At 29.4% G+C, this 24,654-nt stretch overlaps 2 protein-coding genes across 7 annotated transcripts in view; one reads left to right on the forward strand and one right to left on the reverse strand.

Annotated features, from left to right (window-relative positions):
- Nucleotides 1–11,082, forward strand: part of LOC112682231 (myeloid zinc finger 1-like) — a 36,388-nt gene extending 25,306 nt beyond the window's left edge. For 3 of the 6 annotated variants that reach the window (XM_025552756.1, XM_025552754.1, XM_025552755.1), the window contains 3 exons: nucleotides 4,306–4,429; nucleotides 8,806–9,151; nucleotides 10,245–11,082. In XM_025552756.1, the coding sequence (XP_025408541.1) occupies nucleotides 4,306–4,429; nucleotides 8,806–9,151; nucleotides 10,245–10,992 (1,218 nt within the window). In that variant the 3' untranslated portion in view covers nucleotides 10,993–11,082. The remainder of the gene's footprint in view (nucleotides 1–4,305; nucleotides 4,430–8,805; nucleotides 9,152–10,244) is intronic. The other 3 variants (XM_025552753.1, XM_025552752.1, XM_025552750.1) reach the window with 1 other exon arrangement.
- An 8,024-nt stretch (nucleotides 11,083–19,106) lies between these two features.
- On the reverse strand, nucleotides 19,107–20,307 carry LOC112682220 (28S ribosomal protein S24, mitochondrial). Its single transcript, XM_025552734.1, has 3 exons — nucleotides 20,108–20,307; nucleotides 19,518–19,725; nucleotides 19,107–19,434 (listed from the first exon to the last, which is right to left on the reverse strand). The coding sequence occupies exons 2-3, from the start codon at nucleotides 19,702–19,704 to the stop codon at nucleotides 19,145–19,147; spliced, it is 477 nt and encodes a 158-aa protein (XP_025408519.1). The 5' UTR covers nucleotides 19,705–19,725; nucleotides 20,108–20,307; the 3' UTR covers nucleotides 19,107–19,144.
- Between the last annotated feature and the right edge of the window lie 4,347 nt (nucleotides 20,308–24,654).

Raw genomic sequence — 24,654 nt, forward strand, 5'->3', positions numbered from 1 at the left:
ACACACACACACACACACACACACACACACACACACACACACACACAAACACATAGGACACACGTACATATTGTACACAAAACGTTAAGATTTTCGTAATTCTATTGAAACTAACAAATTTAAATGTATTATATACGAACGACCCGAAATCTAGAAGCATATCGATTTAAATCTCGATACGACTTGAATGGACGTGCTATCGTCGTCGTCGTCATCGCTCTAACACACTAGTGTGTACGTGTATGACACACGTGCGTGGTGCTTTTCGTCGGTTGCGTTTTTTATATACGCTTTGTTGCATGACGAAAAACAAAAAGAATCGCCAGAACGTTTAACGGGCACCTCACCTCCATCCCTCACACACACGCACACGCACTATCGCCGAAGGTTAGGATCATATGCGAAAACTGTTCAAATATTTTAGGTTAGAATCAATACTGCGCGCCGTGACTACATGCCGCGCGTACGAGCCGCCTATGCCGCCGCCGCCGCCGTCGTGCCATCGACGCCTAATGTCGTGTCGTCGACGATATACGATATGTATACGTACGGCGGCGGCAAACATGGCCTCGGTCAACAAATCGTTGGAATAACATGGTGCGTTAACCGGCTGAGCATGTAATACGTGAAATTAGATTCGAACGCGTTCATCGATTCGACTTCGGTCGCGAACTCCTTCACCGCGGGCTTATTACACCGCTGCCGCAATTGCACGTGTCTATCGTCTTTCAGGAAAAGATCCATTATTGGGCGTGTCCTAAAATGGTGTGTGTATGTCATGTGTGTGCGTCCTTACTCCTTACCGTTGAAATTGTCGATAATCCTCTTCGGTCAACCGAAGAATTCGCATTAAAATTTTTAAACCACAATAATTATTTACCATTGGCGTTGCTGCATACCATGCCACGTTGCTGTGTACATTAGTTTTTATCTCGAAACTATAATTATTATTATCTCGGTTTGTTCGGCATTCGTTATAATTACATTAATAGCATTTCCATTTCGATCAATGTCATCAAATTTGTTTTATAATTGACGTTTTCAAGTGCAGTACGACAAATATTTGATCTTATCAATTTCTATAGCCACAAATACACACTGTAAATTCTAGACAGCTTTAAACTATGATTTCTTATCTGACGTTTTGAAACCAAGTTAAACGGCCCGTAAACATTGTTAAGTACCAAGCGGTTGACTGAATCTGGAGTGTATAATATTTCCCTTACTCATTCACCAAAACGAATAATACCAGATTGTTGTAAAGAACAACTTAAATATCGAAATTATACATTAATAATAATAAATATATGTGTGATTAAAAAATTAATCTTATAGTGTTTGAAACGTTTTTAAAAATATTGATACCCGGACTGCAATCGTTTTCATTTTATGTAAACGTATGAAAGAGTTGAACGCATCATTTATTATTTCGATGACATGAGGACATCACATTTTATTCATCCGTAAATTGTAATTTTCAAGGCATAAACTTGTTTTTCTTTCATGTTTAAACTTATCACTATTCAACATTTTGCATTGAGACGAACTCTTGAGTAGGTACTATTAACATTAGTAAAAATTAGGGATGTGTATAATTGGTTTAGAATTCAAAAATTCCGAATAAATTTGATATACTACATTTTTCTAATAATCAGAACGCCCTACCGCCTATTCATAAGTCAGTAGGTTTAATTTTCTGTGATATGCATGAATAAATTATTTAAATATATACATGTATATATATAAAACAAGTTATTCTAATAATAGTAGTAGGCGTTAACATATGTGCCAGTGCTTAGTAATATAATTTACATTTTCAAAATTATCAACATTACTACTTCAAATCTGTTCTATTAAAATTTTATTTCATTAAAAAAATACAAATAAAAATTTAATGTTAAAAACATTTTTATTGTTTATTTTTAGTTCACCAGCCAAAAAATGCCATTTGATTTCTTATTTTGGTTACTATCGATTATTTAACTAAACATATTCAATAAATATAAATAACATTTTGAATTATGGTAAATATTTAATTTTTAAAACCATGATGTGAATTTATTCAAATTCGTTCGTATTTTTGGTCCTCAAATAATAATTAAGCATTAAAGTATTAAAAAATTCTAGTAAATAATATAAACTCATATATTATTTAATAGCATCACAAAAATATTGAGAAGAAAAATATTTATATATTTTCTAGAATACCTGTGTACTCGAGAACTTTTGTAAGGAGCAAAATATATTTTCAAAAAATATTTACTATATAATATTATTTATACGTTTTATCAATTATTTCACTGTATAATATTATTAACATCCCTTGCAAAATTTTCCTAATATAAATTATTTAAGCTTTTTATTTATTATTCATATTTTATAATATTTGTCTAAGTGTGATCAAATTTTCTCAGTTTCATAAAATATTATTATATTTTTAAAAGTATTTAGTTCATAAACAAAAATGTACGTATAATGTCATAACTAGAATGAAAATAGCGAGATGTAAAGGAACAGGAATGTGATATTTTTTCAATAGATGATTAGACTATGTATTATAATATTTCTTTTTTTAAAGTATATATGTGTTATACTTTTCTTGAAATTAGTTACTTTGTACAACTAAAAAACAATTTTTGTTTTGAATAATTATAAGCATAATAAAAATAATAAAATATACATAATATGTATATTCATATTTAAATAATTAGGAATAAAACATTAGGTTTTGTTTACTTATAGAGTTTTATTACATTTTAGTTATTTATAAGTAACAATACCAACTAACTTTTATTTGGTTAAAATGTCTTTGTTTGAAATGAATTCGTAAATAAAGATATATCAAATCAGTCTCATATATGATTATATATTATTATAGTGAAGTTACTAAGTGTTTTTATACAATGTTAATAGCAAGTCTCAATTGTTATGGTACTATATACCAATGTCATTATGTGAGGGAAACTATCTCAAATATACTTCACAATTTATTACTATTCTGTTTGTTGATGGACCAAAACGAATGTAACATATGACCTGAACTCAAACTGAGCAATGGTATTTATAAACGATAAATATGGGCTTAATTTTAGGATAGACCATGGTCAACTGCGATTACCATGGGTTAGGATTAAGATGTTCCGACTGTGATAGGCTACATATTGTATGGAATTTAAAAGATATGTTATAAATGTAAACAGGAGATTTGAAAGACTCTTGATGTTTTGTAATCTTCGTGATTACGCGTACCTCCACCAAACAATACGCTCTATTTCTTATCATCTTAAAATAATTATAATTAAATATATTTTAAATCTGAAATTACTATTTAGGTAAAACATAATGATGATAACCAAACGTTACTAAATGCTCAACTCGTATATATATATATACTCATCATTTTAACGCATGATCTGAGATCTACAATTTAACTTACCTAAAGACAACATCTTATATTACTCATATTTACTAATATGTATCGTAAGAGATCTTAAGAAATATGTCATTTTTAAAATCACGAAGTTTACGAACATGGAAGGAGCCTTTAAAATTCTTCTGTGTTAATTAAATATGTTATTTTTTAATGAATCTAATTTTTTAATTTTCGAAAGATCTTTTAATATGTCTTATAAGCATTTCTATATTTGTCACGAAAATCATTAGTTTTCCGGAGCACTCGTGCACATATTTTTATTTTATTTTTTTTATCTTATAGCACTATCATAATGTTTCTTGCAATGTTACCCAATTAATTAAAATTTATAAAAACATTTATGCATACAGTTAAGCAGAATTAGTTTTATAATAAAAATTGTTATCAAATGGACAATGACAATGTGAGCCCCGCAGTAGCGTATAAGAAATTATTTTTAGTAAATGTGATAACGAGACAAGTGAGATCATCGATTATTTTTTATTATTAGGTGCTAAAAACATAAGATTAGCTATTTGTGTATTTTATTATAGTTTTTTTTTGTCAGTGCAATATATATACATATATATATATTAAAAAAATTGCTAATGAATGAAAAACAACAGTTATTATTTTATTTACCAGTTTTCCACAGTCCTACATCATAATTATTTACAATCAATATTTTTTATATATGTGTATAATATATATTTAATATAAATCATATAGATAAGTATTTTCGTATTACCGATTTATATGCATATAATATAATGCGTGGTCCAATACTTAGTTCCCAGATTACTGACTAACTATTGCATTCATTATAAATTAATATGTAGGTCTTTTTACGTTAACATTGATTGATTTGTGTGTATATATTGTATGTAAAATAGGAAGTTTGTTTGGTGGAAGGAGTGTTCAACACATTGGCCGCATACAGGTCGCAAGTTTCCGTTCTACAACAAGGATTTTCCGCTTTTAGTCGGTTCTCGACTTTGCCACACGTTTACAATACAGGTAAAATCAGAATACTAAAAAATTCGTCTAATAATAATTGGTTCAGTCATTAATATCTTGGTCCATATTTAGTGGAATGTATTTCCTATAATCATATATTTTTAACAGGTTTACGATAATTAACATTGATTTACTATATTAACTATAGTTTTTAATCCGTCCAATTAAATATTATATATATCATATACTAATACTATATAATACTATTCGGTGTCGATGTAATATTCAAAATAAGAAACTAAATAGTTTAGTGTAAGTTTATGATAGATCATTAAATAAAAATATTAAATAATAAGAGTATTTTTAGATTTGAAAATAATTATAAATTAACGATTTTCAACTTGATTATAATATAAAAAGTACAAAGTTTTTAATCAAAAATAATTTGTAGATAGATTTTATTTACATTAAAGATTAAATTAAATTTATCTTTCTAAACAATTTTCATTTCAACGGTTAAAATTACAAATTTTAATAGAAAATGTTGTAAGTAACGTATTCATAAATTATTCTTCTAGATTTCTTGTATTATGTTTTTACTAAAATAAATTACCATATAATCAACAAATATTTTATTATTTTATTTAAGATATACCTGTTTATTTAATTACGTCTTGATGATTATTTTATGAAGATACAATTATGTTATTAGAAGAGACTAGCATGGTACATCGCTTAATACTCGGATGGTCACGCATCCGAGAACCAGTGATCAGAGAAATATCTTTACGGAAACCGGTCGACCGGTGACTGATGTACCACTCCTCTATGTTCCTATTTTTAAGTTTAAAACATAAAATCACTTAACGGTTAAAATGTATATAAAAAATTGCGAAGGTAAATATTACAATTTAGTCATGGTTAAAATGAAAAAAAAAAACATAATGAAGAAAATGTTTTCTATTTTTCAATTAAAGATTTTAGTTTAAATATTAGTCATTGGAAACAAAATCTGTATTTGTTAGTATAATAAATAAAAAAAATAAAAAAATAAATATTAGAAGAAATTCATAGAAAAAACATGATATCCGTTGATAGAACCCATTAGGTAGTATTATTTTTTATAAAAAACTTTTAAGACCTATGACCGAATGTTTTATACGTCGTATATACCAATTTAAGAACAAAGATAAGCCATCGTACACAAAAAAACAACTTTGGACAAAAACTGTTTAGAAATACTACCTAATATCTATACTGAATATATAAGTTAAATAAGTGTAACTCAAATATAATTATTGAAATTATTTTAATAAAACGCCTGACTGAAAAAATATAATGTGATTCCCTTGTTTTATTGGTTTTCTATTACCATTAAAACTACTCGAGAAATTACTTTTAACCTTGTATCTAATGATTCCAGTTTTTGATCTTATGAAACTCTATGTAACGTTTAAGCGTTAGCAAGACAAAATATGTATAATTTTGAAATCAATACGTTATTTTATAATTTTTGTAGAATTTAATATATCCAATAATATTAAAATTAAGGTTTACAAAAATAAAATATAAATTAGAATTAACGAGCTTTAAGTTAACAAAAAACTGAAATGAATTATCAAAACAAATAAATATAAAATGTATTAAACGAACCTTTTAAAAATGTCTACATATTTCACTAAAATAAATATTCATAAGATTTTTCTCAACTGTTTATTATTCTGTAAAAACAAATACAGTAAATTTTAAAGTTTTTTCGTGATTGTCTAGCAGTTTATCGAATAAAAGATGACCATTTTAAAATACTAACAAGATGAGATTTTCATTGTTTGGTTGGTCGAAAATATAGTTGGTTACGGACGATTTTTCTATCCAAAAACGTACATAACCAACTTAAAAATAGTTATAGAAGAGTTTATAACGAACCATAGTATAGATTCAAATTCTAAATTTAAAAATATATTCTAGATTTTAACGTATCGTATGCATATATGCATATTGAAATACGTGTAAGCTATAAATACACTATATAAAATATAAACAATATAAATATCACTTGTATATATACGTTAACAATTCCAAGTAGTGTTTGGATTAGTGGTCTTTGGACTCTTGGGCCACATTCACAAATTAAAATGGGTTCACGAGCTAGACAATACAAAAAAATTACATGATATTCAATGAAATTTCCTAATTTTGGAATTTAATGCGTCCATATAAAAGTGATGTGTGGGACGGATGCAGCCTGCTGGCCGCACGTTGCCGACCACTGGTTTAGATAATACTTGTATCGAGCAATATACGAACGTTTATCAGTGTTTGGGTCGAATCGGAAATAAGTCCTCATCTCTACAACTTTCATTTCTTGATGTTCAGATAAAATGTACAAAATATTTAATTCCTAGAGTTCAGCCTGGACAATAATACATTTAATAAATTTTACCATCATACATATATATATTATATATATATAAAACTATATTGTATTTACTGACTTTTAAATGAGTGTCTATCAATTTAACGGATTACAGGAGTTCAAATTCCTAGTATTTATAATTTCTGAGTATTCGGCGGAAAAGGCTGAGATTTATTTTTAGCCATTATACAATTGTAAATACAGGAGATCGAAGAGTAAAAATAATGTAAAGATTAAGGGCATTCATCAAATATTCAATAAATTAAATGAAATAAAGAAAGGGTGGCTTTCTGGGACTGGGCATACATGGCTAAAATAAGGTTTTCTAACTCACATGGTGCAATATGATAGTCCAGAAGTTTCAAAAAGATAAACAGAACGACCAGGACTTTAACTGAGGACCTGGTTAAAAAACACGTAAAGTGGGTTCAGCCGGATACAGATTAAAGAATTTTAGCCTTGGATGAAGAAAGATAGCATATGATATGTATGTGAGCATGGTCTTAAGGCCAAAAATACGATAAAATAAAAATGAAAATATTAGTACATAAAATTTTACTGAATTGCGGAAAATCGATTCACGTTTTTGTATTATATAACATATCACTATTGCAGTATTGTCTATTAGTTTAAACCTGCATATAATAATAATTTTGCACAAAAATATATAACGTGTGATGATGACTCTTACTCTTACTCACGTTGCAAAGGCACGTAGTAATATAATAAAACCCGGCAGTTATGTAAAATTTCAATAATGTTGATGTGGGTGGATGTCTCTATATACTCGTTCGTGGGCGTATGTCGTACAAACGATATTTTCCAAAATGAACAGTTTGTTCGAGACGTTTTTTCTCATTTTATGTCTCGAATACAATGGCGGACGCAGGGAAGGGTTTTGGGGGTTCAACCCCCCCCCAAATTAATGGATGATTAATTTCAAACGTAGTTATCCTATTTTATGTACCTTAAAAAAAATGAATTGTTCAAAATACGATTAAAATATGCTAGAAAAAAAAATGGTTTGTTAAGAAAAGTGAATTTGTAATAATTTGTAATTTTCCAAATGTTCTAAAAGGTATTGGTACTTAAAACTCAAATTTTTGAAATTCTATGATGGCAATACTTCGTAAAAATAAAGCGTGTTTGTAAGTACGCTTATTATCAGTAAGTAAAAATAAGTAAATATACGTAATCGATATAATATTATTTACAATGGTACATTATGATTGACGGTTTCCCTAAATTTTTTGTTGAATGGTCATTTGATAACGATCGAAAATAGTCACTCTATAGTCAATAGTCAATTATTTCAAAATAACGGTAATCAGGCCCGTATTTTGAGGGGGCACGGGTAGGCACATGTCTGGGGACATTAAGTCTCAGGGGTGGCAAAATATTTTAGCAAAATTAATTTTAAAAATTATGTACTTAATGAAAAAAAAATAAAACAATAAAAAAAGAAAATAGTATGCTTTAATATGTTATAATTTGTTTAATTTGTTAATTAAAAAATGTATTATCATTTAATCATTTATTCATTATATTCATTTAAATTTTTTTTTTTTTTGGAGGGGGTGGCATAAATAATATGTCCGGGGCCGCAAAATTTTTAAATACAGGCCTGGCAGTAATTATTCTCATTTTTTCAACAACCTCCCCCCCGAAATTTTTTTCTGCGTCCACCCCTGCTCGAATATAATGCGGAAGAAATGATACTTATTATATGGTACACTTCATCTATACTGGACGTGGGTGTGCGTGAGTTGACACAGAAATGGTGCGCGAATACATGAAAAACATGCTATTTACATGACAGTTGTGGCAATAACATGATTTTATTAAAAAAATTTTCTTATTTTTTTCTTTTCCCGTGGAGATTTCGTGTCACCGTTACACTGCGTCAATGTCACCCTTAGGTGACATGTCACCCCGGTTGAGAACCACTGCGATAAGATAACGAGATGATGTTGTTTTCACCACGAATAATACGGTTTCGCGCGCGCGTGTGCTGTTGCAGAATCGTCTGTGTCGCTGTATTCAGTCCTCCAACAACAAGGGCTGATCGGGCCGTGCGTCAGTTCCAGCGATGAGGTGGCCAGCCGGTGTTTGATCCGGTGTGCCATCTGCCTAGCGGGTTTCCCGTCCACGTGGCTCCTGGAACAGCACACGGCCCTGCAGCACACCGGCCAACCAGTGCGCGGACACGGAGGTGACGGCGGCGACGAGAAACCGTTCCAGTGCGACCAGTGCGGCCAGAGTTACCGTTACCGTTCGGCCTATCTCAAGCACCGCGAACAAAACCATCGGGCTCGTTTGCCCGCCGACAAGCTGTTCACGTGCGACATATGCGGTATGCAATTCAGGTAAGTCGGACGATGCAAGTATCTAAATATATTTCATTCCCCCTCCCCTCAGTTATTATTATAATTATAATTGTTGGCACTTGTCCTCCGTGGTGCTGAAGATCGGACCGGACCTTTGCCCAACTGTACAACCGTTGTATGCGTTTGACGCGAACAGGTTTCCCGCGGCGTCACCGAAATTAAATCGACCTGTTTTCGCGTCGACCAATTCTTAACCGATAAACCGGTCCGGTTATGATAAAAAATTTAACACTACTATCGCGAAAATATTCGCGAACCCATCAGAATTCCGTTCTGTTAACTTTCGCTCGTGTCGGACGACTTGTTATTGCATTTAGTTTTAATTTTTAGGCCGTTATAAAATCGCAATGTATCTCCGTCGTCATTTAACATTTCTCCTATCCATATTACACGGTTCAAGTTTCGTGTTCAGATTTGTTCATTTCACGTGGCATTACTGCTCTACCCAATAGATATTTCAACCTTACCAAATATTAATTGAAAGTTTATTGTAATCATAATAGTATTTTGTTCGTTTCAATAAAAATAGCCAAATATTTTCTATGAGTTCGATATTAACTATTGTTGTTTTTTTTCTCTTATCTTTGCTCCAATAATAAAGCGATTAAGAGCGAGGAACGCATTATTTCAAGTCCAGGAAGCTAATTTAACTATCGATAAAATTTTTCAAGTAAAAAATGATTCTACTTGTCGGAACCCTATTCAGTTATATTAAGCAATTTGTTGAATATATATTCAAAACATTTACTTGAAACGCCGAAATAAGATATCTAACATTATCTCGACGATAATACAAAGATTTCCGTAATGACATAGGAATAATTACTGTGTTCATCTTTTATTATTTCCGCCACATACGAACACGGATATTTTTCTACATAATGTATTTCAATGAATAAAATTCGGTTAGCGTGTTAGTATCAATGGAAATATAATTCAACGGAAACAACAACGGAATTCGCGATTTGGTTTCCGATTACACGTTACTTGATTATCTATTTTGTTATAAAATTGTCTTCGCATAATTTCATATTTTATTGTACACGTGGGCGTGAACGTGTGTTTCGTACAGGTATCTCAAATCGTTCAAAAAGCATCGGCTCAACCACGCTCTGGAAAGGTTGCAGCGAGACGTACCGTCGGCGATAACAGCCGCGCACAGTGACGACAGCAGGGACGTGCCGGCCACGCCGACCACCACCAAGTCTTTGGCGTCCGACAGTCAAGTGACCAGCACGAACGAGGTGGTGTCCACGGATCCGACGCACATGTCAGCGGTGGCGACAGCGGCAACGCCGGGAACCGGATCTCAAAAGGTGGTGGCCGGCGGTGACACTGCTATTTCACCGACGCCGTCATCGCTGTTCAACATGCTCCGGACAAACGCTCAACGGACGGCTGCAGTCGCCGCGGCAGCATCAGGGACTACCACGCCGGCTGCCGCTGCCGTTGCGGTAGCAGCGGCTGCCATCACAGCGGCCACCGCCAATAACAACAACGGTGGTAACATTAACAACAACAACAACAACAATAACAACAACAACCGAGATGCCAAGTCGTTCGCATGTCCGTTCTGCGGCAAATGCGTCCGATCGAAGGAGAACCTGAAGCTGCACGTGCGTAAGCACACGGGTGAACGGCCGTTCGCGTGCCTGTTCTGCGGCCGCGCGTTCGGCGGCAAAAGCGACTTGACCCGGCACCTGCGCATCCACACAGGCGAGCGGCCGTACCATTGCGAGATGTGTGGCAAATGTTTTGCCAGGGCCGACTATCTGTCCAAACACCTGACCACGCACATACACAACAGCCATCAGCGATAAACCTGAATGTACTGTGTAATAAACATCGCCATCGTGTATTATATATACACATATATACGTTGTTTTTATTATTAATTATTATTATGATTATTAATATAATTATTTTTATTATTATTATATTATTTTATCATTATTATTATTTTTATTATTATTATTATTATTTTATAAATTAATAGCTCTAAACAAAAATATGATACGTACCCCGGCGCAATGGTTCGAAATGGGGTTATTTTCTCTTGGTGGATACGTTTTTTTTTTTCTTTGTCTTATTTTCACGTCATTTCTTTTCGGTGGTCTGTATTTGTTTATTTGTTGTCTCTATTTACAATATTATTACTGTTGACTGTTGTGTCATCGACGTCGGTTGATTCGGTTTCTGAGCACCGCTCGGAGAAAAGCTCAATTTTTTTTAACGCGATTTTATACTTACCACCACCATAATGATATTATGTTTGGTGATTAATTATTTTAATATTATTTTTTTTTTATGAAACAATTGAAATCGATCACGATACCGTAGTAATTGATGTGTAATGTTTGCGATTTTTATTATAAATATTATTTTCATTGTACTTTTTGAACCATTGTTGTCGTGTGGAAGGGAAATCAAATGTCGATGATCGAGAAACGACTACGGCCTAAATGTTATACATTTTCATTAAAACATATTAAAAAAATAATATTTAATATATATATATATATTAATAAATACAATAATAACGTATATGGAGTCTTACTCAATTATACACATGAAAAGATAGCAAAAAAGAAATCTTAATTAAGTATAATTATTAGTCTCTAGTCAAATAAATTAACATTTATATTTCCTTTAAAAAAATCAAAATTGTTTTTGTTATATGATCAAACGTACGGTTTGTTTTTTTTATTTCTAAAAATCGTCGTGCTTTTTCTTTAAAATGTTTAAAATATTTATATTGTTTTCATTTTTGTTACTTTATGTACCTATTATAAATACGTTAACTCGCATATTCACGATCAGTTTAATTTAATTTGCAATTTTCAATGTGATATTATTTTTTTTTTTTTAACCTGTATGTGATAAATGCAAGAATATATTGCTAGTAATTTGGCGTTACGGGATCGTGTAATTTACCCTATAATCGAACATTATGAGTGATGTGTTAAAACTTGATTTTTTTTTTTAACGAAAGTAGATTTAGATTAGAATTTATGTAATAGGACTTCGGTGTATATTATTTTCGTAATAAGCATATATTTATCTTGAAAAATTGTCAAGGAAATGTCATGTGATTGTATCTGTGATAGAAACGGTTAGGGAAGTGATATAACGTATAAACCACGTTAAACCATTAAGAAAAAACAAAGTAGGTAATAATATATAATATAGTATTGTGATTGAGATTGTGATAAAACATCTTTTAAATTTGTTATTGTTGTGTCGCAAAAACCGGTTGTGACCAGAGTGGTTTTATAATTAATTATAAGCAGAAATTAGAGAATATATGATAATAATAATATTGTGTAAGTTTGTGAATTGTAATAGCAAATATATATATATATATATATATATATTGTTGTCCAGCGTGATTGTGTATTATCTGAAACAGTTTAGAATAATGTAATATGTACCTAATTATTATTATTATTATTATTATTATTATTATTAGGTAATATTATTATTATCAATGGTGCATTTACGATACGGATAATTAGACTGAGATTTGAATGGCCGAAAGCCAGAGATAACATGACATGTAAAATAGAATATTATATTGTACTTTTGTGCTAAGGAGATAAATATTGCTCAAAAACAGTATTAAAACGCATAACTCACAAATCTCAAAAACAGCGCGTATACCTAATTAATTGATAAATATATTATATTTATTGTAATAGTCAAAACTTGTAACTATAATAGTACAACTTTTTCATAAAATACTTAATTATTAAGCTTTTTTACAGCTCTACCTCATGTTTATATAATATATAACAGTATGATATTTCACAAATACTTGTAACAAAAGTACAAAATAGCCAATTTTTTTTGTTAATTAACTCAGCTCTTTATCTATTTTTATTTATACTTAACCTGGTAATAATTTATTATTATTATTTTTATTATTTTTTCTTTTTTAAATTTGTATTAAGTTTGTTTGTTTTCTCAGCCGTACCTCTGTTTTTATTGTTTTTAAAATTATTATTTTAACGACGTCTATGTTAACGTGTATTAATTCTTTACAATTTGATAAAGGAAAAATCGTTTTTAAATGTATTAAATAATTTTTGAAAATTCGCGAACATAATTTAAAAACATTATATACTTAAGCTTTTTTTATACGTAATAATAAAAATAGAATAATAAATAAATTTAGTCATTTAAATGTTGTTCGTTGTTTGTTAAGCGTTTTCATGTTACTTTTATTCATCCGATTAGCGTATTAGAAACATTATTATCATTGTAGCTATAATCGAGTATGTAATATTATCATTATTATTATTATATAGCCACGTCTGTGTAATTTTTTTCAAAAATATTTTTCTTTTCGTCATTTATTTTTTATTTTTATTTATTTACTTTACATTGTATTTCTAAATACACATTTTAGATGTATTTTTTATACATAGACATACATACATATATATTTTATACGTATGAAATACGAATGTGTATTATTCTAGAATAATAATGTTGTTAGGACGCAGAATCAGACGTACTCGGGGTATATACTCTTGCCACATAGGATAAATTAAATAGGCGAGATTCCGGAACAATGGCTGTGTTTTAATGTATAATATTCGTATATTATTTAGTTGTCCAATATTATAAATTAATACGAAATCGATATGCTGTTACCACGGAAATAACACACAAAAATGTACATAGGTAATATATATATATATAATATACATGATTATTTATTATGTTATACAGCATATAATAAATGTATATTATATTTATGAATGTATGTTTAAAACTGGGGGATAAGGGGGAGAAAAAAGTTAGTGCGATTTTTTTATTATCATCATATTTTTTGTAATTACCTACTTTTAATTTTGCAAATAAAAATGCCCTTGTGATATACATTCATATATAAAAATCGGTTTTGCTCAATCCCGCATTGAGTCTATGTTTAATCGTTTGGATTTCAAAATTCTGTAAATTACCGTGTTAATAAGACAAAAAATATTTATGATATTAGTAAGATTTATCCTTTTCGTAATTGTTTTTAATATTATTTGTTCCGCTATTCTTGATTAGTCTTTCATTAGGTATTACATTATCTGTCCGTCGAGGTGTCGACTGAGCAGCAAATGTGCTGATGATTTTTCTTTTTTCTTTTTTCTCTCTCTTTCTTTCTCTAACCTTTCCCTCTCCCTCACTTTCTCACCATCTATCTTTTTTTTTTTACATACATACTCAACATTTAAATGAGAGGGACATTTTTGGAGGTACTAATACAATTGATAAATTAAGTTATCGTCAAAGTATTTATATAATCTTATATAAATATACAATTAATTCAGTATAATAAATTCGTATTAACCGTTGCTGAAATGATTTATGACTTATGTATGCTCATAATATTTAGTCACGTAATAATAAGATTTTGCTAAAAGAACATTATATTGAATTTCTTTAGATGTAAAAACATTCAATACGTTTATATACTTATTTGTTATATAAGGCGATAGCGAACATAATTCGTTTTTATTACTAATTATGTACAAATGTTTTTTTTTTAACTTAATTATATCTTAATACCTTGAGGACTCGTTATACATACGTACACATATTGTAAAATTTCACGAAGACCAGGAAATAATTAAACTATGTTCGTAATCTAATTATTTGAACTCATTAATATTTTATAGTCAATGAGATTGTTTTTAAGTATGTACATACATATATATATTATACACACACAACACGCATTTCATATGTTTACGTACTTAATAGTTTTCTGTATAATATATATTATTAAATATAAAGTACAATACGAGTATATGATTCAATAGTTATTTTAATTAATTTGATTCCAACTAATTCATTGAACTTACCTGCTTTAATAGTTTGAGTTGTATTTATATACATTGCTTTTTACGTGTTTTTTTTTATACATTGATTTTATAACAAAAACTCTGTCGGTTACGATTACCTATGCAAAAATCGTAGTATAGCAAAATTGTAAACACTATTTAATGTATCATAAACTGCTGTCTTACTGAGTAAAATCAAAACGTAGTTAGGTACATGGTAATTTTAATTATTATTTTGATTATTATATTATTATAAAATTTTATGTTTTTCGGGTTACAAATATATTTAAATATTACTCTTCAATAAAACCAAAAAGAAGATATATATCTATCATGTACGTTTAAAATTACCCATTATATCATTGGTTTTATAATAAAAGTAAAAGTATTCAAACATAATTAGTAAACACAATTATATTCATGCAATGTATGCTACTCAAAAAGTCGTCTCGCAAATCATTTATTAAATATTTGAGTAAATTATGTCAGTTTATTTTGGCTGGTTAATTTTAAAAAGTGTTTAATTCTAAACTATAGATGGGTATTGATTAAATATTAAATTGAAATAAATCTGGAATAAAAAATATTTACACAACTAACTTCGACAGTTCAGAAATTCTATCGAGATCAGCATTCTTAAATTTTTAAAAAATATATTTTTAATTTTATGCATAGAAAAAATATAATAAATAATTTTGTAAAAATTTGATTTGGAGTAAAGTAAACCATTTAAAAATCCTCATTATAATAACAAGCATGTTAATCATAAGGCACTGGTAAATATATTACTTACATCTTCGAAAAACACCTATAAATTATAATGAATTATGAAAACATAAATTATAAAACAATTACTTATCAATGTACGGTATTATGTATTACGTAAATGTATAATTTTTTTTGGTTATAAACAGTAACTGTGTATTATGTATAATTGAACAAATGTAATTGTTGATCAAACATATTAGCTTACGAGTACTTCCGTCTTCGTGTGTTTTACAATATTGTATGTGTGTAGAGGTAATTAAGTTTTGTAGAATGTAATCCTTACGTTACAATTCTTCAATACAAGTATATTACTACTAATTTTCTTTGTAATTTGTATAATAATTGTTAAAATACATTATCGAATAAGTGTTAATGAAATTTCTAAATGTCTCATATGCATATTTTAATAAAATTATAAACAATGAAAAACGTTTTTGCTCTACATTGATGTTTTTATTTTTTTTTTTCAATTACCATAATATAGTAAATTAAAAATATACGTATGTTGATTGTGTTTCAAATAATATATGTTTATTTATTACTCCTTATAAATGCACTCAATTATCAACTACCAAATAAAAGTTGACCACCACTTTACATAGTTGAACAGTTTCAAATTCATCAATATTTGAATGAAAATATATCATTTAATTTAAAATGATTACATAGGTTTGCATACAAGCAGGGAATCAGCTGCTTGGACAAGTAAAATATTTTAAATACTTAGGCAGCTCAATTAACCTAAACGGTAGATGTATCATGAAAATAAAATCCAGAATGACACAAGCAAAGTGAACGTTTATGAATAAGAGAAAATTGTTATGCTCCAATAGTATGAGTAATAGTGTGAAAAAATATTTCATGAAAGTTTACACATGAAATGTAGCACTTTATGACTGTTAAAACTGGATCCTAAAAAAATCAAAATAACGAGTTCTTGAAAGCTTTGAAATATGGTGTTAGAAAATAATATTACGAGTGAGTTGGATAGAACATCAGTACATTCGGTACCATATCAACGAAAGCATACCTACTTAGTAAAATAAATGAACACAAAAGGATACTGAAAACCATCAAAACAAGATGATGGAATATGATTTGTCATATGTTGAACCACGAAAATAAATTAGTTTATAGATTGATGGGAAAATTGAAGGTAAGAGAGATCGATGATGTCTAAGAACTTCAACTGTCAAACAAATGATCTGCGATGCTAAACTATCAAGTTATTTAGAACTAAAGAAGTAAGGTGGTAACAGGGAAGAGTGGCGAACGCATATCGAACTGCAAAACCAACCTAAAGGTTGAATACGAGACTGAAGAAGTTTGTATTAGGTACTGTCTATAGAATTTTTGTGAAAATGGTAAGTTTAAAAAATATCTGTGCCGAGGGAGTTTATTATTTTAATAAACTACACAAAAAGGTAAAAACTGATAATATTTGTAAAAACCTATATAGCCATAAAGATACAGTTTATATTTAAATCGTTATTTTTGTAATTTATTCCACATTTGATAATCGAAAATCAAAATCATGTTTTAGATAGCCAAATAAATTATTTTAAAGGAGTCATTTGTAAATAATTCTATTTTAGTTTAAATAACACTATGCGTGATAAGACTTGATTATTAATTCTATAAATTTAAAAACAATGAATATGTTTTATTATTAAATTTTAATCCATTTGAATGTGTTATTATATTATACGTAGAAAGGATATATAAAATGCTGAGTCGGATGTAGCAGGAGTGCAGGGAGTGCAATACACCGAGACCTCAAGTTCTTAAGCTTTTAAAACTAAAATTTAAAATAGTCTATTTTGTTAGTTTGTTTGATCTGGGGTATTTGAAAACCTGAACGCTCTCGTGATTTAGTTTAGCAAAAAAAAGAATAATTTTTTATTTATTAATATATAAAGTAAAATAAAATATTTATACCTCGTATACTTGTAATGTAATATTTTTAAATTTTAAGCTATTTTAAATAAATTTCAGACATTTTTTTTAATGCATTTTATGAGTTTTTTTTAGTTATTTTTGCATTATTTTAAGGTCATATTTCGCGATTTCTTAAGGACATTAAAATCCCAACCCTAATCATAACGACTTTTATATTTGAATTTAATATATGATCAATGCATTAAAATATTGGTCTTATCGAGCAATTTTAGTATATACAGGTATACAAATTATTTTAAATATTTTTTTAAGTAATCCGTTTCTATTCCCACGAAAGGTAGTGTAAATAGAAATATTTATGGTTTTTTAATGTATTTTTCTATTTTACCAACTAAAGGGTGAAAGGGTGATTAGAAACAATTATTGAGATTTATAAAAAAGAAGTGAACAATATTGTGAAAAAAAATTTTTTTTCTTGTATAATTTTATCATAAATACTTCAATTATATAAATAAAATTAACAAAAATGGAAGTAAACGTGTAAACATTTTTCCCTAACTTCTCGAAAACCATATACGATAACATAATAATCCCCTTTTTTTTTTTACCTAAGAAAAATGCGATAAAAAATGGATTTTTTTTTTACAATTTCGTCAATACAAGACTTCTTCACCCCAAAAATAGCAAAAAGCCTACCCATTGAAATGATTTTTTTTTTTTTGAAGAATACTTTCATACTATTAACTCTATTAATACAAGAAAAATGAAAATTTTAATAATGATAACAAGAAAGTTTATTTTGAATTTGATAATTTATTATGATCATTATCAATTATTGCTAAATCAATGTTTATCTTTATGTAAGTATACAAAAAAAATTAATTAAGTTTATCAAATTGCATACTAATATGTTTTTGGGTTAGCAAAAGTTTCATATTAATAACACGAATATTCAGTTGTGGAGACATCCAAGTATTAATTTCCTGATTTTGTTTTTATTCAACCAGTTTTACGGTTCTAGATGTTAGTGATCATATTAATTAATTATAAACAAGTATTATTGTTAAAAAGCTTAATTAACATTCAAAAACACGTTCTTCCAATAATTGTACTTACTTATTTATATGTGTTCAATTAGTCATAGAGTATCTAAAATAGTAAACTTTATTGATCCATGATTTAAATTATTGAATAGGAAATACTGATTTAATAAATTAATAGCAATAATTTGCAAAATGGTTGAATATTATATACTTACTTCCCAAAACAAGTTTTCATTGTGAATTGGCTTTTTTTATAGTTCAAAGGTAAAAACAATTTTAAAACATATTAATTGTACTTAAAATGTAATAAATAATATATTTATAAAAAAAAACAATATATTATGACATTCATTTCAAAACTAATAATAATTTTTCAAATTCTAATAATCAAAGAAATTATTTATTTCCTAAGATACATATATTTAAATGTATTTAAATACGACTGCAGAACGATCTTCAACCGTCTGTAGTTCTAATTTAATAGGACATTGTAACCAATAACTTAAAAGTTCTTCTGTATAACCAATTAGGAAATACATTTTAGTAACACTAATTTTTTGAACAGTAATGGCAGCAATCCTTATAATATTGTGTTGTCTTTTAATGATTATTTCACTGGCAATCAAATCGTGCCAAGTACCTATAATGAAACGCCGAATAAACTCATCATCTATTGCAGTTTCAGCTGGTCGTAAACCATCCAGCATGTTACCTATGAAAATAAAATCTTAATTCAGATAAATGCAAAAAAAAAAAATAAAAAAAGAAGTAATTAAAGCGAATAATTCATCTTACAAGTATTCCATGAATTCCAACCCTTGATGTGAGCAATAGTATGAGGAGGCCCAGCCATTTCATAAGTCAATGGTTTGTTACCTTTAATTGATCGTTTATAACGAGCTGCTTGTACGTGTTTAAGTCGAGAAAAAATCAAGTAAGTACTTCTGCAGGGAAGAACCTTGGACAAAGTGTCAGCGAACATTATTGATACTTTTATTATATTCTGTAATTAATTAATATGTAATTAATGATGAAAATAACATTAAATACAACATATATCAGTGGAATAGCTAACATAGGTCCAAAACAGACAATTTCATGTCAAATATTGAAGGGGTAGTGGGTACCTCCATGCACCAATATTTGTTACACAACATTCCTGTATTTTTTTTTGCTATAAATTAATATTAGGTATAGTGAATAAGTCAGGTACCAGTTGTCCAGTTAAAACTTGCTTACAGAAATGAAGACGTTCTATTAATTATAAATAAAGAGACATTACCAATTTTTAAAGGGTGAATCGATACCCAAAACGCGTGTTAGCCCCTTACAAATAATCCTGTCACCATCCCATTGTATAACATTAATGTATTATATATACTTACTTTGAATTTAATAAATATCTCACCATCAACTTTGAAATACTGGTTAGTATTTACTACAGCAATCAATATTTAACAGTCACAAAAGTAAATGGTTGATTAGTTTTGAATTATACGTTATGACAAATATTACATTTTACTATGTAATAAAATAGTATAAATCGTATTATCGCAGCCCTGAGAAAATAATATGATAATATAATACTCTGATACACAGATATACATAATAAACTAGATAGCTAACTAATGATAATACATGAAGCCGCACTCCGTCATTTTATCCGAGGCGGAAAATATTATCACAGAATAGATATTATTATCAATTATCCAGTTAACACTTATCACGTTATCCTTGGGAGTTGCAACCGCGAAATTTCATAATTTGTTAATATTATTATTATTCAAGTTATTACCTTTCTCCGAATGCATTTTATATATTGACTATTTTTTTAGTTATCAATTATTTTAATTTTACTTGTATTAATATGCCTTACAAGTGTTGCGCATTTGGATGTCAAAATGCTGATGGAATGGACCAAAATATTAAGAGGACGTCGAAGGTGTATTTTGAATGTATAAAACAAGCCACGGCTCTATGCTCACAATACAATGCATAGATACCGTAGAAACATGGTTTTAACTCCAATAGAAAGATCATGACTTATACTATGCTTCCTCGATGAGTTTTTTAAAAAAAATGTTTTGGTTTATTTTTTACGTGAAGGGAAAAAATAAAAAAACTGACATTTTTAAGCTTGAATATTGGTTGATATATTAAATCGATAAAAAAAATCTCTTCGAGGAGGCATAGTTTGATATCTCTCCTTTCAACAGAATTAGTCACATTCCTTCTAAGTAAATTATTGAAGGAGCTGTAACTATAGAGCGAATGATAGTTTTTTCTTAAATTTATAAAAATGTTTGAGCCAGCAAGTGCTACGCCTATCGGCAAACGAAAGAACTGGTTTATTCTGGTCGGGTTACGGCAAACAGGGTACGGGGTATATATATATATATTCGCAAACGGGCAGTTCTGTTGCAGATTCTCTTTTATATCTCTCCGAAACTTCAATTGAATTTGAGAATTGTGAAGCAACTATAAAATTTGTTAGAGTTATAGATGAAATATTTGATTTTTTGAACTCCAGAAATCCATTTGCAAAAGGATTCAAACGTGCCATTTGCGTTCACAATATTCAATATCTTGAAGAAAAAATGAAAAATCATATAAAATACTTGTATTCTTTAAAGACATTGACCGGGCAACATATATGGAAAAGTAAAAGAAAAACATTTATTATAGGTTTTGCAACAGCTGTGAAATCGACATTAGCTATAGCTAAAGACTTACTGATGAACCATAACTTTAAGTTTATACTAACTTATAAATTTAGTCAAGACGCTATTGAATTATTCTTTAGTTTTATATGTGGCAAATTTGGTCGTAATAATAATCCAAATTATCTGGAGTTTAAGAATGCAATGAAGAGTATCTTGTTGCATAATTCCATCAAAATGAGTTCAGGAAATTGTACATTATTATTACCAAATGAAGATTCAATTTTTGCAATCAAATGGAATTATAAAAAATATAAAGAACAAAATGAAGAGATTGATTATTATTCATTAGCAGAACGAAGTAACAATATATGTCTTAACTCTATAACTGAAAAAGTTTTGTACTATATCAGCGGATTTATAGTAAAAATGGTTCAAGAACGTAATATTTCAAAACGTTTTTCTAATTAAATTTACAAGAACGAATAACTTAACAAAGTTTATTAGGTAAATCATTCAAGAACTTTACATTTTTTTACGTTTTTTTGGCGAACATTTCAAAAAACATAAACAATTTTAACGTTTTCTAGTGAAATGTTCGGTGAACCATTTATCTTGTAACGTTACAATCAAAAACTGTTTATTGAACATAGCTTGATTTAACGTTTATCACAAATAAAGTTCAAAAACAAATTATGGAACTGAACCAAAAATTAACGGTTAAAGAAACCCTGCTAGTGAGTCGTATAAGCGTATTTTTGAGAGCTGAAAAATTAACTATAGAAGTGTTTTTAATGTAGATTGATGGAGCCCGAGGGTTGGAATTTGTTTTTCCCTCAAGTGGAATGAGTTGCTCGCTGTCAATAACCGTGTTGGTTGAAATTACAGTTGGTTCAACGTTATCATCCTCGGTCGCTAAAATAGCATAGCGATTTTTTGAGCAAAAACATTTAGTTTTTTTTCCCAAATGAGATGGAGTCGTTGGTGAGTTTGAAGAAGACGACAACAAACGTTTGGTGGATTTTTGTTTAGATGAAAAAGGGGAACCGGAATGAGACGCACTGCGACTCTTATCATTGACAATAGGGCTCGACATAGCCATACGCTCGTTATAACCGTGGAACGCACATTAATAGAATAACGATTACAAGTAGGTCTATGACAGTGGAATCGAGATAACGGAACGTGTATAACGACAGACGTGCGTTTACGCAGAGGTACAACGCCAAACTGATAAAAGCATTTAAAAGCACTATAAACACTATATACTACACATCATTATAAACACTCAAATAAACAATTAAAACATAAATATAAACAAAAATATTTAATAAAAAAAAAAAGTTACCTAAAATAGGAAAAAATTAGTAAAAATTTCGACATTTTCTTTTTACATGAACTTCATAAAGTATAAAACATATTTTTTAACTGTGTTGAATATATAATTAAAGATTACAAAAAATATTAAAACAAATAAATGTAGTTCAAATTATAATTTTTTAATTGAAAAATCAAAAAAAAATCTAACTTTGATTTTCGAGATATTTTGCCTTATTTTTTTATGAATTTTCCGAGGGATTTTCTGAAAAATAAAATGTAAACAATATTTATAAATAGTTGAAAAAAATCTGGGTTAGGTCAATGGCCTACACCATTGTCTATAACTAAGCAAACATATAAAAAAACAAAAATAATCAAAAAAACAGGAAATAAGCATTTTGTTAAAAATTCGTCGATGTTGTCGTCACGACAAATCTTACGATGTGTGCAGTTGTCTGTCGCAACTTGCGCAGGTTGATTATATAGTATAGGTTTTTACTAATATCTCAATTTCATTAATATATAACTCCTAAAGTTTCTGCAATCATCGATTCCATTATAAATTCTTACACGATCATTTAGAATATTTTGTTTTATTTTTTTATTTTGGAATATAATTTATTTTTAACTAAATATTTTAGAATAAATAATATTTAATTTGAGTAACATCGATTAAAATATATAGCCTCTTACTCTTAGACTTAAATTGTAGTGCCCCATTTACAATATTTTGGGTCATCAAGGGGACAACCATTACCAATACCTTAAGACCACGGGTTTCATGTCCTGTGTCTTCCTCTGTTCGTTTCTGGTTACAGACAACTTCCGGTGCTTTTTACTTCAACCAATAAAGCAGCCGAGTTCCCGAGAAGTTCGCCACTGTCTGCACCACACACGGGGGTTTCATCGACAAGCAGCCATCACTAGGAACTTTTACCTAGACAAGTATTCTTCAATTATAACCTTATTCATTGGTCACGAAATAACCACCACGAAGAAGCTCAAGCCTCTCGTCGGGTATCTATTCCATCAGGTGTTTTTCCTGTTGTGCATTGTCAGATAGCTCCCTCCCATCGTCGCCTGTTCTCCCCAATTTAGGTGAAAATATCATCAGCTGAATGTTTCTGCTTCAGGCTTCTTTGACCTTTCGGTCTCAGTATTCGACAACCTAGATTTGATTACATGTGTCAGGTTGTTTTTCTATGAAGTCTAGATGAAACCTCCTCCGGAATGTTCGTCCATGGAAGAAATAATCTAATACTCTGCAGAGTGTATTAGGCCACAAACCCTAGTTATTATTTCTTTGGTCTGGGATCACCGATTAGTTCAACCACGGCACCCCTAGGCATTCCTAACAACGGGCTGTTCTCTGTCATGGTTACAACTCTCACTTTCGCCCCACCCCAGGCGTATGGAGATCCTACAGGCGTCTAAGAGACTTAACTCGTTCTTCTAGGAGTCATGGCCGAACTCTTCTTCGAGCCCCTTGCGTCGGCCCCAACTAGACTCCCATTTAGTCATCTCTTACTCGAATCGAAGGATCTGATGCCAACGCAATTCTTATCCTAGAGTGGCAAAGATGAGGTTCCCTACACTTTTCTGATGCTGTGTATCATGTCATACCTCTAAGGGCCACGACACAGAAGATCAACTGTAGTCAAATACCCATGCCGTAACTCCACAGAGACACAGCAATCAACACAAACTACCTGTCCATTTGCACATTCAAGTTATGATAAAGGAATACAGAAGACTAATTTTGGCCTGTATGTCTTATAAAAATATGACCAGATAGTTGCTTGTCTATAAATATACATGTGTAATATAGTAAAAACAAACCTTGTAAAATTAAAATATTTAATTTTGTTTATTATAAAACAATTTTAATTTTTAAAAATTATATCAACATATAATACTAACTAATTTATATATATATATATTTAAAACACAAT

Source organism: Sipha flava, unplaced genomic scaffold (genome assembly GCF_003268045.1).
Source record: "Sipha flava isolate LNK unplaced genomic scaffold, YSA_version1 200_pilon_pilon, whole genome shotgun sequence".
Classification (NCBI taxonomy): domain Eukaryota; kingdom Metazoa; phylum Arthropoda; class Insecta; order Hemiptera; family Aphididae; genus Sipha; species Sipha flava.